The following is a 12,439-nucleotide window of genomic DNA, read 5'->3' as shown; positions in this document are numbered from 1 at the left end:
ACTGTGTAGGGATGTGATTTGAATAGCACTGTGACTGAAGATGTTCTTGCCTATGAGGCCATGAGACTGTGTAGGGATGTGATTTGAATAGGACTGTGACTGAAGATGTTCCTCCCTACGAGGCCCATAAGACTGTGTAGGGATGTGATTTGAATAGCACTGTGACTGAAGATGTTCTTGCCTATGAGGCCATGAGACTGTGTAGGGATGTGATTTGAATAGGACTGTGACTGAAGTAGTGGGATGTTATTTATCTATTTTTGTATTTTGTTTTGATGTCGTTGTCCCCCCTCCCTTTATCCGCAATGGACATGTATTTCTTTCTACAGTTTACTAACCGTACAGTAGGTGGCGGCAGACACGTTATATTTGTGTAAATGTCTGTATACCAGAGAAGAAGATGACGCTGTTGTATTGTCGTTGTGGGGAACAGGAAGTTCCGGGTAGTTGACGACAGAACTGTGCTTGTATTTCGATAGGGGTTGTGTCCGTTTCAAATGTATTATTGTAGGTATGTAATAGCACGTTTAAACTTTCTAATGTCGAAATAATATATAATATGCTAGGTAACAAATCCGTCAAGGTATTATCACGTTTGGTAAAGGTTTTAATTGTATGTGTTGTTTTGGGGTCAAACCAAGTGAGTGAAGAAGGTGATTAAAAACGATTTTACAAGTCACATAGCTAGACTTTGGGTTTGTCTGAACATAAATTTCATTTGATAAAGATTCCACTTATTTGAGTTCGTTTTTACATGTTCTTGGTTTTGTGTAAAATGTTTATGAGCTGGTAAATAGCCTCGTCCGAACCATCCTGATCTCGCGAGTTTACGTACACTGTTTCGTTAATGTAAACTCGCGAGATCAGGATGGTATGGAGGAGGCTAGTCAAATGGCGGCTTCAACGGTTTCGGTCGTCTTTCTAGGAGTTTGCTCGTGGTGAAATGGCGACATGAGGCTGTGTGATGGAATGTCAAAGTAGAGGGAAGCTAACTGAAGTTATCCTTCACCATTTGGAGAGAGAGGCCAACTGCATGGAATGGCGTCGATTAATGCCGATGAATCAGAGCACGTGTCAAACTCATTCCATGGAGGACCAAGTGTCTGCGGGTTTTCTCTCCACCTTTGTACTTGATTAATGAATTAAGTACACTAATTAGAAAGGAACTCCCCTCACCTGATTGTCTAGGTTTTAATTGAAAGGACAGATATTAAAACCAGTGGAGACTCGGCCCTCAATGGAATGAGTTTGACACCCCTGAAACAATGGAAATGGAGAGAGAGTTTGAGAAGCAACAGCTGTGCTGGAATGCGATCAATGTGGGGAACAGTTCTGATGATATGGAGCGGGAGGATGAGGGCCTAGAATGTGAATGGTCTGTAGTGGAAAGACCTAGGAAGAACAGAGATAATGATACTGGAAGCAGTGGCGCACGTAGTATAGAAACTCTAAAGAGGCCCAAGGTAGGGAGCTATAGTAATAATGTGTCACAGTGGAAAGTTGGGATGGTGTTTGAGGAGACCACAGGGCCTCATTTACACCCTATCTGATTAACCAAGGCCATAAAGAGAGGTGAAGTTAAACTGGGCCGCATCCGTGTAAATAAGAACTTGTTCTGAACTAGCCTACCTGGTTAAATAAAGGTGAAATGAAAAATTTAAAATGGTAGATTGTTAATATCTTGTGCTAGTCAGGTTCAGCAAGGGAAGATACTTCTATCCTAATGGGACGAAGCTCAGAAAATCATTATGGGACGAAGCTCAGAAGCCATGTTAAATTGAAAGGAGTAATCTCTGAGGTCCCAGTATCAATGTCCATGGATGATATTGTTAAAGAACATGTGAAGGGAGACAGAGTGGTTGAAGCCTAAAGGTTGATCAGTAGGAAAGAGGGTTAAAGAAGTGAAAGCTTATCAGTGCTGTTGAGGTTTGAGAAGGTTTTGTCTGGAAAAGTACAGAATAGGATTCCTTAGCTTCAATGTCAGAGAATTTGACCCAGCCTCATCAATCAGCCAATCAAATGTATTTATAAAGCCCTTCTTACATCAGCTGATGTCACAAAGTGCTGTACAGAAACCCAGCCTAAAACCCCAAACAGCAAGCAATGCAGGTGTAGAAGCACATTGGCTAGGAAAAACTCCCTAGAAATGCCAGAATCTAGGAAGAAACCTGGAGAGGAACCAGGCTATGATGGGTGGCCAGTCCTCTTCTGGCTGTGCTGGGTGGAGATTATAACATAACATGGCCAAGATGTTCAAATGTTCATAGATGACCGGCAGGGTCAGATAATAATAATCACAGTGGTTGTCGAGGGTGCAACAGGTCAGCACCTCAGGAGTAAATGTCAGTTGGCTTTTCATAGCCGATCATTGAGAGTATCTCTACCGCTCCTGCTGTCTCTAGAGAGTTGAAAACAGCAGGTCTGGGACAGGTAGCACGTCCGGTGAACAGGTCAGGGTTCCATAGCGGAACAGTTGAAACTGGAGCAGCAACGGTGAATCATCAGTGTTTTTAAATACCAAAGAATGGGACATGTAGCTGTTGAGTGGAAAGATGTGCCAAGTGTGGTGGGGAACATGATTACGGTGAATGTTGGAGCAATGTGACGGTTAAGTGTTGCAATTGTGCGGAGGACAGAGCAGCATTTGGTGGATGCCAGGTGCAGAGAGATGCTCAGAGATATAGAATCCGTCATGATGTATCATATGCAGAGACTGTAAGCAGCGGTTCTAGACCATTTCAACTGGGGGGTCCAAGCTGGGGCCTGTTGTACTGCTCGAGGGGCCAGTTACATTAGACGTTATTGTTGTCATATCGTTTTCTTCACTACATTAGCAGGCAAAAGACCATGTTCATAATAATTAGTGTTCCGCGTTGCCACTTTCTAATAACGGATGTAAAAAAAGAACGATAGCAACAATTTGTTATGTAATTTTTTTTTCATACGCCACATTTAGGGGGGCCACAAGGGGGTCCAAAATTGTTGTCACAGGGGCAATCCCCCCCCCCCCCCCCCCAAACCGCTAGTGGCTGTAAGACAGACTGGTGGAACTACAGGGCAGACTGATGGAGCTTCCATGGCTGGTCCCGTAGTAAGAGGACCTACTGTCAGACTGATGGAGCTTCCATGGTTGGTCCCATAGTAAGAGGACCTACTGTCAGACTGATGGAGCTTCCATGGTTGGTCCTGTAGTAAGAGGACCTACTGTCAGACTGATGGAGCTTCCATGGTTGGTCCTGTAGTAAGAGGACCTACTGTCAGACTGATGGAGCTTCCATGGCTGGTCCTGTAGTAAGAGAACCTACTGTCAGACTGATGGAGCTTCCATGGTTGGTCCTGTAGTAAGAGGACCTCCTGTCAGACTGATGGAGCTTCCATGGTTGGTCCTGTAGTAAGAGGACCTATTGTCATACTGATGGAGCTTCCATGGTTGGTCCCGTAGTAAGAGTCCATACTGTCAGACTGATGGAGTTTCCATGGTTGGTCTTGTAGTAAGAGGACCTACTGTCAGACTGATGGAGCTTCCATGGTTAGTCCTGTAGTAAGAGGACCTACTGTCAGACTGATGGAGCTTCCATGGTTGGTCCTGTAGTAAGAGGACCTACTGTCAGACTGATGGAGCTTCCATGGTTAGTCCTGTAGTAAGAGGACCTACTGTCAGACTGATGGAGTTTCCATGGTTGGTATTGTAGTAAGAGGACCTTCTGTCATATTGATGGAGCTTCCATGGTTGGTCCTGTAGTAAGAGGACCTACTGTCAGACTGATGGAGCTTCCATGGTTGGTCCTGTAGTAAGAGGACCTACTGTCAGAACTGGTCTTCCTACTAGTCCAGACATGGTTTCGAGGCCTGTTCAGAAATCTTGCGCCCATAAATGCGCTGTGACAAAGGATACTTTTATATTGAATAAAATGTACTTCATAGCTTTCATTGGTAAGGTTATCAACATCTTCGATTGTGTAAAGCAGAAATACCAGGTTTAAAGTTATCTTGTAAACTTCAGCAGAGTTGTCGGTGGTAACAGATGTTACTGTTGGCATGGTATTTGATAAGCTGGATAACCTAAGGGTGGATTGTCTCAGCATGATATAAACCCCAATGTTTGCAAACACAGAAAGGGATCTATTGATAAAGTTTATTGGGGGGGGGGGGGGGGGTGAGGGTTTTTGGGGAAGGGGGGTGTGGTAGAAGTTAATAGGGATTTCTTGGTTTATTTTATTAGTACAGAATTAGACAGACATGAACCTTAAACGTTTGTTTGCGGACCTCCATGATACCATAGGAGGTCTGCATCAACGGACTTCAGTGCAGGTAGTGCCTCATCAGAGAAAGAACATTTCAGTTGCACTACAGTTTTGAAGCTGAATGTACTGATTATCAGTTCTTTACATGTGTACTAATATTCAGACACATTCAGTTGTTTCTATATTTATCTATAGTTCAGGGTTTTCACATGGGGCTTCAAGTAAATAAATATTAGTGCCTGAAAAAGGCCTTGAATTTGACTTGCCACTGTACGACCCCTGATAATTCTTACTATGGTGTGAATGGGAAATACAATTGTTTTTTGTGAGTGAAGTAATACAGTGAAGACAAGGTTATTCAGGAAAATAGTACATAGTGCTGCCTAAAACATACTGCAACCTTGTACTAAATGGTTTTTGAGTCATTTATGTGAGTTGAGGAAATCTACTATAGATTAAGTGCACTTATGTTGTGCAATTTAAAATGTGTACTTTGTGTCTGTGAGTGGATGTTTTGTCAAGGATTAGCTACCTGATCTACTGAAATGAGTAAATTGAACAACAAAAAAGAGAATATATTTTTACAGGATAAAGTGCCAGAACTGTCGAGACAATAACTTTTGTGTCCGTTTGTCTTTATTACTACAGGCCGACTAGAATTTAGTCTGAGTCCGGTAACATCAACAGTGAGGACAATCCCAGCCTGCCTCTCTCCTTCCACACTGAGTAGAAACCTACAGTCACAGTGTCCTGATTGTGACAGTGGAGCCCAGTTTGCACTGCAGGATCCAGAGATGGCATCAGTGAAGCTGGAAGACTGCAGTCAAACACTGGAGCTGAATGTCAACATTAAAGATGAAGAAGAGGAGGAGAAGATTAGGACAACTGTTAATCATGGTAAACAGCTGGTTCTATCTATAAGTTATCTTCATAAATTAGACCTCCATAAGTTATGACCCAGTCTATTGCTAGGTTGAATTCTGTAATTCTGACATCACACATCCCTGAACAACTCAAGACTTCACAGCGAAGCAACATTTTTTAAAACTTGTAACGCCTGCCTATGCCCACACATTGTCTCAAGAACGTTGGAAATGTTTAATACCCTCGATCACCAAGTTAGGCATACCTCATTTCAAAATAGGCCATGACATCATCACTGTCAATATTGAATTATAATTCTTCACGTTTTACCAGTGAAATGACCAAGCTGCGTCTGCGTGCCAATCGTTTGATCTCAATCAATTTCATAGGAATATGCATTTAAATCTTCTTAAATTACTCTTTGGTGAGCAAATTAGAGCAGATGGTGTTAAATTATATAGACTTCCTGTATTTTGTTTTAATCAAAGCACATTCTGCCTAATGGCGCGCGCTGTTGAGTTTGGGACGATTCAGCAAACCATCCTAAAATCTCGTAAGAAATTAGGTGTTGTTTTTGTTGTAACAGTAATGCTATGCTATAATATTTTGTTATGTGGACTACTAATTAATCATTAGGTGATCGTCCAAGACATTGATCTAACTTTACTAAACAAACACCATTGTGGCGGCTCATCGCTCCTGCAGCACTACACCCCTGCAGTCTGCTGCACCGAACTAGCGATTGATGCTCACCTGGCCTACTCTTTTGCCTCGCACAACATTTGGTGACGCAGAAACGAGAGAATATGTTTGGCTGTTTTTATGAAAATCTGGGGATATTTGGCCAAGGAAACATTTCTGGTTGGTCTCAAGGAATGTCACACAGGGAGACTTTTTAAAACAGGATTGAGTGAAGTAGCAGCTAATGCTCATGGAGAGCCTAACAATTATTATTATTATTAACCTTTATATAATAAGAACATCAGTCAATTGAAATGAATTAGGCCCTAACCTGTAGATTTCACATGACTGGGCAGGGATGCAGCAATGGTGGGCCTTGGAAGGCCCACCCACTTGGCAGCCAGACCCACCTCAGGTCCTGGGCTGAAGTTGTTACACGTAGTCTACGATTGTGAGGCCGGTTGGACGTACAGCCAAATACTCTAATACGACGTTGGAGGCAGCTTATGGTAGAGGAATTAACATTCAATTCTCTGGCAACAGCTCTGGTTGACATTGCTGTAGTCAGCATGCCAATTGCACGCTCCCTCAAAACTTGAGACATCTGTGGCGTTGTGTGACAAAACTGTACATTTTAAAGTGTCCTTTTATTGTCCCCAGCAGAAGGTGCAACTGTGTAATGATTATGCTGTTTAATCAGCTTCTTGATATGCCACACCTGTCAGGTGGATGGATTATCTTGGTAAAGGGGAAATGCTCACTAACAGGAATTGTAAACATATTTGTGCACACAATTTGAAATAAGCTTTTTGTGTGTGTTGGAAAATTTCTGATTTTTTTTATTTCAGCTCATGAAACATGGGAGCAACACTTTACATGTTGCATTTATATATTTTTTTCAGTGTAGTTAGGCATTACTGTCCTCTCCATGTTCGGCTGGAATTTAGCCTGTAAAGGATTTGAGAAATATGATATAGGCCTACGTCTCGTTTTGCTCTGCACAGAATATCAGATCTCAACAACGATTGGAGAAGTGTTGATCATAACCAGTAAACTACCACATCCTTATGATTTATATCTGATACATATATATTTGATATTTTATATATCAAGTTGTAGAAACATCTCAAGGATGATCAATGGAAACAGGATGCACCTGAGCTCAATTCAAAAGTTTGGGGTCACTTAACACCAGTTTCAACGTCAACAGTGAAGAGGCGACTCCGGGATGCTGGCCTTCTAGACACTATTCTGGTTAGAGCCAGTTTGCGCTGTTCTGTGAAGGGAGTAGTACACAGCGTTGTACGAGATCTTCAGCCGTTTCCAGCTACAATAGTCATTAACAATGTCTACACTGTGTTTCTGATCAATTTGACATTATTTGAATGGACAAAATATGTGCTTTTCTTTCCAAAACAAGGACATTTGTAATTGACCCCAAACTTTAGAATTTATTCATTTATTTCACCACTAATGGTAGTGTATGTATTGAATTTTTTTCACCTTTATTTAACTTCCTTAGCATACTGGTTATTGTCCGTAATTTCGGATGACTCACGTGCCCAAAGTAAACTGCCTGTAAACTGCCCAGAAGCTAGGATATGCATATACTTGATAGCATTGGATAGAAAACACTCTGAACTTTCTAAAACTGTTAAAATAATGTCTGTGAGTATAACAGAACTGATATGGCAGGCGAAAACCTGAGGGAAATCCATCCGGAATTATTTTTTGAGGTCACAGGTTTTTTCTGTGCTTGCCTATGGGATACACAAATAGATAGGACCCAGATTGCAGTTCCTATGGTTTTCCACTAGATGTCAAGTCTTTAGAAAGGGTTTCAGGCTTGTTTTTTGTAGTTTGTAGTATTTGTAGTTTTTCCAATGTGTCCCCCATTTAGAAAAATAGTCATGTTGCGCGCATCAACGAGAGTGCACTCTTCGTTATTTATCTTCGCTATTGAACACACTATTCTCCATCTTAAATATTTTTGTTTATTTATGTATTAGAATACCTGAGGATTAATTAGATACATCGTTTGACTTGTTTGGACGAACTTTACTGGTAACTTTTTGGATTCGTTTGTGTGCATGTTGAACGAGTGAATTACGGTATCAAGTGCGCCAACTAAACTGACATTTTTGGGATATAATGAAGGACATTATCGAAAACAAATGACTATTCGTTGTGTAGCTGGGACCCTTGGGATTGCAATCAGAGGAAGATCTTCAAAGGTAAGTGATTTATTGAATTGCTGTCTGTGATTTTGTGACGCCTGTGCTGGTTGAAAAAGTATATTGACGTGGGGCGCTGTCCTCAGATAATCGCATGGCATGCTTTCTCCGTAAAGCCTTTTTGAAATCTGACAACGCAGTTGGATTAACAAGGTTTTAAATGATGTAAGACAGTTGTATTTTCATGAATGTTTAATATTACGATTTTTGTATTTTGAATTTCGCGCTCTGTAATATCACCGGATGTTGTCGTAGGTGTCCCGCAAGCGTTTGGACATGCGCCCAAACAGGTTAACTAGGCAAGTCAATTAAGAACAAATTCTTATTTTCAATGACGGCCTAGGAGCACTGGGTTAACTGCCTTATTCAGGGGAAGAATGACAGATGTTTACCTTGTCAGCTCGGGGATTCGATCTTGCAACCTTTCGGTTGCTCTAACCACTAGGCTACCTGTCACCCGGTATGGCCAGAAGAGGACTGGTCACCGCTCTGAGCCTGGTTCCTCTCTAGGTTTCTTCCTAGGTTCCTGCTTTCTAGGGAGTTTTTTTGTGGCCGCTGTGCTTCTACATCTGCATTGCTTGCTCTTTGGGGATTTTAGGCTGGGTTTCTGTTAAGCACTTTGTGACAACTACTGATGTAAAAAGGGCTTCATAAAATACATTTGATTGACATGTATATCACACCAACTGACTGGTTCTTCTGATGTTCACACAGGACACCATGTTGAGACATTCTCTACATCCAGAGAGCAACAGCAGGAAGATCACAGAGCTAAGAGGTCTCATCACTGCCCACATTGTGAAGAGATTTTCCCATTTCTATCAAAGCTAAAAATACACCTAAAAATACATACAGGAGAGAAGCCTTACTCCTGCTCTGATTGTGGAAAATGCTTCAAAACATCAACGGTGCTAAAACTTCATCAGAGAACACACACAGGAGAGAAGCCTTATTACTGCTCTGACTGTGAAAAACGTTTTAAAACATCAACTCAGCTAAACGTTCATCAGAAGACTCACACAGGAGAGAAGCCTTACGTCTGCTCTGACTGTGGAAAATGCTTCACAACATCAACTGATCTAAAAGTTCATCAGAGAACACACACAGGAGAGAAGCCTTTCTTCTGCCCTGACTGTGGAACTAGTTTCTCTCAGCTTTCCAACTTAAAATCACATGAACGTATACATACAGGGGAGAAGCCTTACTCCTGCTCTGACTGTGGAAAATGCTTCAAAACATCAACTGTGCTAACAGTTCATCAGAGAACACACACAGGAGAGAAGCCTTATTACTGCTCTGACTGTGTAAAATGCTTCACAACATCAGCTAAGCTAAAAGTTCATCAGAGAACACACACAGGAGAAAAGCCTTACTCCTGTTCTGACTGTGGTGTGAGTTTCTCTCGACTTGATACCTTAAAAACACACCAACATATACATAAAGGAGAGAAGCCATTCTCCTGCTCTGCCTGTGTAAAATGCTTCAAAACAGCGACTGAGCTAATAGTTCATCAGAGAACACACACAGGGGAGAAGCCTTACGTCTGCTCTGACTGTGTAAAATGCTTCACAACATCAACTCATCTAAGAGTTCATCAGAGAACACACACAGGAGAGAAGCCTTATTACTGCTCTGACTGTGGAACTAGTTTCTCTCAACTTTCTCACTTAAAATCACATGAACGTATACATACAGGGGAGAAACCATACTCCTGCTCTGCCTGTGTAAAATGCTTCAAAACAGCAACTGAGCTAATAGTTCATCAGAGAACACACACAGGGGAGAAGCCTTACGTCTGCTCTGACTGTGTAAAATGCTTCACAACATCAACTCATCTAAGAGTTCATCAGAGAACACACACAGGAGAGAAGCCTTATTACTGCTCTGACTGTGGAACTAGTTTCTCTCAACTTTCCCACTTAAAATCACATGAACGTATACATACAGGGGAGAAACCATACTCCTGCTCTGCCTGTGTAAAATGCTTCAAAACAGCAACTGGGCTAAAAGTTCATCAGAGAACACACGCATGAGAGAAGCCTGCTTACGTCTGCTCTGACTTTTGGGTGAGTTTCTCTCACCTTAGCAACTTAACACACCAATGTATACACACAGGAGAGAAGCCTTAATCCTGCTCTGTGGAAGGGTGGGTGTGTTACTCAAACTTCTAGCCAAAGGTTGCGTGTTTGAACCTCATCAAGGATGACTTTAGCATTTTTGCTAATTAGCAACTTTGCAACTACTTACTACTTTCTAGCTATTCCTTAGCATGTTAGCTTAGCATGCAACTACTTAGTATGTTAGCTACCCTTTCCCCTAAAACCATTTAACCCCTCACCAAGCTAATGTTAGCAACAACAAATTGGAATTCGTAACATATCAGACATATTACAAGTTTGTAACATATTGTATGACTAACAATGTGTAAAATAACATACGAATTGTAATTCGTAACATACGATACGTCCTACAAGTCGTATTATACTGAACAACAATCTAGATACAACAATTTCAAAGATTTATAGTTCGTATAAGGAAATCAGTCAATTTAAATAAATGAGGCCCTAATCTATGGATTTCACATCCTGGGCAGGGGCTCAGCCATGGGTGGGACTTGGGAGGGCATAGGCCCTGCCAATCAGCATGAGTTTTTCCCCACAAAAGGTCTTTATTACACACAGAAATACTACTCAGCCCCCCTCAGACAATCCTGCAGGTGAAGAGGTCCTGGGCTGCCGTGGTCACATGTGATCTGAAGTTGTGAGGCCGGTTGGATGTAATGCCAAATTCTCTAAAAGGACGTTAGAGGTGGCTTATGGTAGAGATATAAATATTGAGTTCTCTGGCAACAGCTCTGGTGGACATTCCTCATCATGAGAATTGCACATTCCCTAAACTTGAGACATCTGTGACATTTTGTTGTGTGGCCTTTTATTGTCCCCAGCACAAGGTGCACCTGTGTAATGAGCATGCTGTTTTATCAGCTTCTTGATGTGCCACACCTGTCAGGTGGATGGATTATCTTGACAAAGGCTGAAATGCTCACTAACAGGGATATAAATAAATTTGGTAACAACATTTGAGAGAAATACCCTTTTTGTGCATATGGAACATTTCTGGATTGTTTTATTTCAGCTCACGAAACCAACACTTTACATGTTTCGTTTATATTTTAGTTCAGCTTATATTGGTAGGCCAATGCAATGTAACATACTAAATGGAATGGCACAGATGTTTTTGCAACATATATTACGTTTTGCTCTGAGACCAGGTTGTCCCTCTGCAGTGGGAATGAGCTAGTAGACACAAAAAAAAAAAATTACCTTTATTTACCTAGGCAAGTCAGTTAAGAATAAATTCTTATTTACAATGATGGCCTAGGAACAGTGGGGTTAACTGCCTTGTTCAGAGACAAAACAACAGATTTTTACCTTGTCAGCTCGGGGATTTGATCTAGCAACCTTTTGGTTACTGGTCCAACGCTCTAACCTCTAGGCTATCTTCCGCCCCTAACATGTATCAGATAGAGATGGTGTGATGATAACTTTTCACCACTAGTTTGGGGGGATTGTTTTACAACTTAATTTAATGATACACAGCTTATGAAAGTAATACATGTGTTTATTAATTGTCTTTAAAACTAGATGAGTTATTTTAGTTACTGATCATGAATGTGTTTGGATAACTGCATTGAAGTAAACTTTATTGATCTGCCAATGAAAAATAAAGTTACATGAATATGTACTGGTCAACCTCTTCTTCTCTTTAGAATTCAGTTCTTCATATTAGATCTGACAGTATGAATGGTTCTTATGGTTGTATTCAGTTCTTCATATTAGATCTGACAGTATGAATGGTTCTTATGGTTGTATTCAGCTCTTCATATTAGATCTGACAGTATGAATGGTTCTTGTGGTTGTATTCAGTTCTTCATATTAGATCTGACAGTATGAATGGTTCTTGTGGTTGTATTCAGTTCTTCATATTAGATCTGACAGTATGAATGGTTCTTATGGTTGTATTCAGTTCTTCATATTAGATCTGATTGTATGAATGGTTCTTATGGTTGTATTCAGTTCTTCATATTAGATCTGACAGTATGAATGGTTCTTATTGTTGTATTCAGTTCTTCATATTAGATCTGACAGTATGAATGGTTCTTATGGTTGTATTCAGTTCTTCATATTAGATCTGACAGTATGAATGGTTCTTATGGTTGTATTCAGTTCTTCATATTAGATCTGACAGTATGAATGGTTCTTATGGTTGTATTCAGTTCTTCATATTAGATCTGACAGTATGAATGGTTCTTATGGTTGTATTCAGTTCTTCATATTAGATCTGATTGTATGAATGGTTCTTATGGGCTGAGTGCCTGTAGTGTTTTTGTATGACTACAGTCAGGAGTTCTCTCTG

The 12,439-nt window shown here is 40.9% G+C and overlaps 1 protein-coding gene across 1 annotated transcript; it reads left to right on the top strand.

The window, feature by feature from the left end:
* Positions 1–424: 424 nt before the first annotated feature.
* On the top strand, positions 425–11,767 carry LOC106598330 (uncharacterized). The gene is made up of 3 exons (XM_082964412.1): positions 425–511; positions 4,893–5,141; positions 8,738–11,767. The coding sequence occupies exons 2-3, from the start codon at positions 5,039–5,041 to the stop codon at positions 10,054–10,056; spliced, it is 1,422 nt and encodes a 473-aa protein (XP_082820538.1). The 5' UTR covers positions 425–511; positions 4,893–5,038; the 3' UTR covers positions 10,057–11,767.
* The last annotated feature ends 672 nt before the right edge of the window (positions 11,768–12,439 follow it).

This window comes from Salmo salar, chromosome 17 (genome assembly GCF_965601325.2).
Source record: "Salmo salar chromosome 17, fSalSal1, whole genome shotgun sequence".
NCBI classification, from domain to species: domain Eukaryota; kingdom Metazoa; phylum Chordata; class Actinopteri; order Salmoniformes; family Salmonidae; genus Salmo; species Salmo salar.
The sequence above is the reverse complement of the archived record's forward strand: the minus strand, read 5'-3'. Positions and strand labels throughout refer to the sequence as shown.

Excerpts from the sequence above, each read along its gene's own strand:
- LOC106598330 (XM_082964412.1), top strand. The coding sequence starts at position 5,039 with ATGGCATCAGTGAAGCTGGAAGACTGCAGTCAAACACTGGAGCTGAAT. Across the intron at positions 5,142-8,737 it reads TAGGACAACTGTTAATCATG|GACACCATGTTGAGACATTC; the intron begins GTAAACAGCTGG and ends ATGTTCACACAG.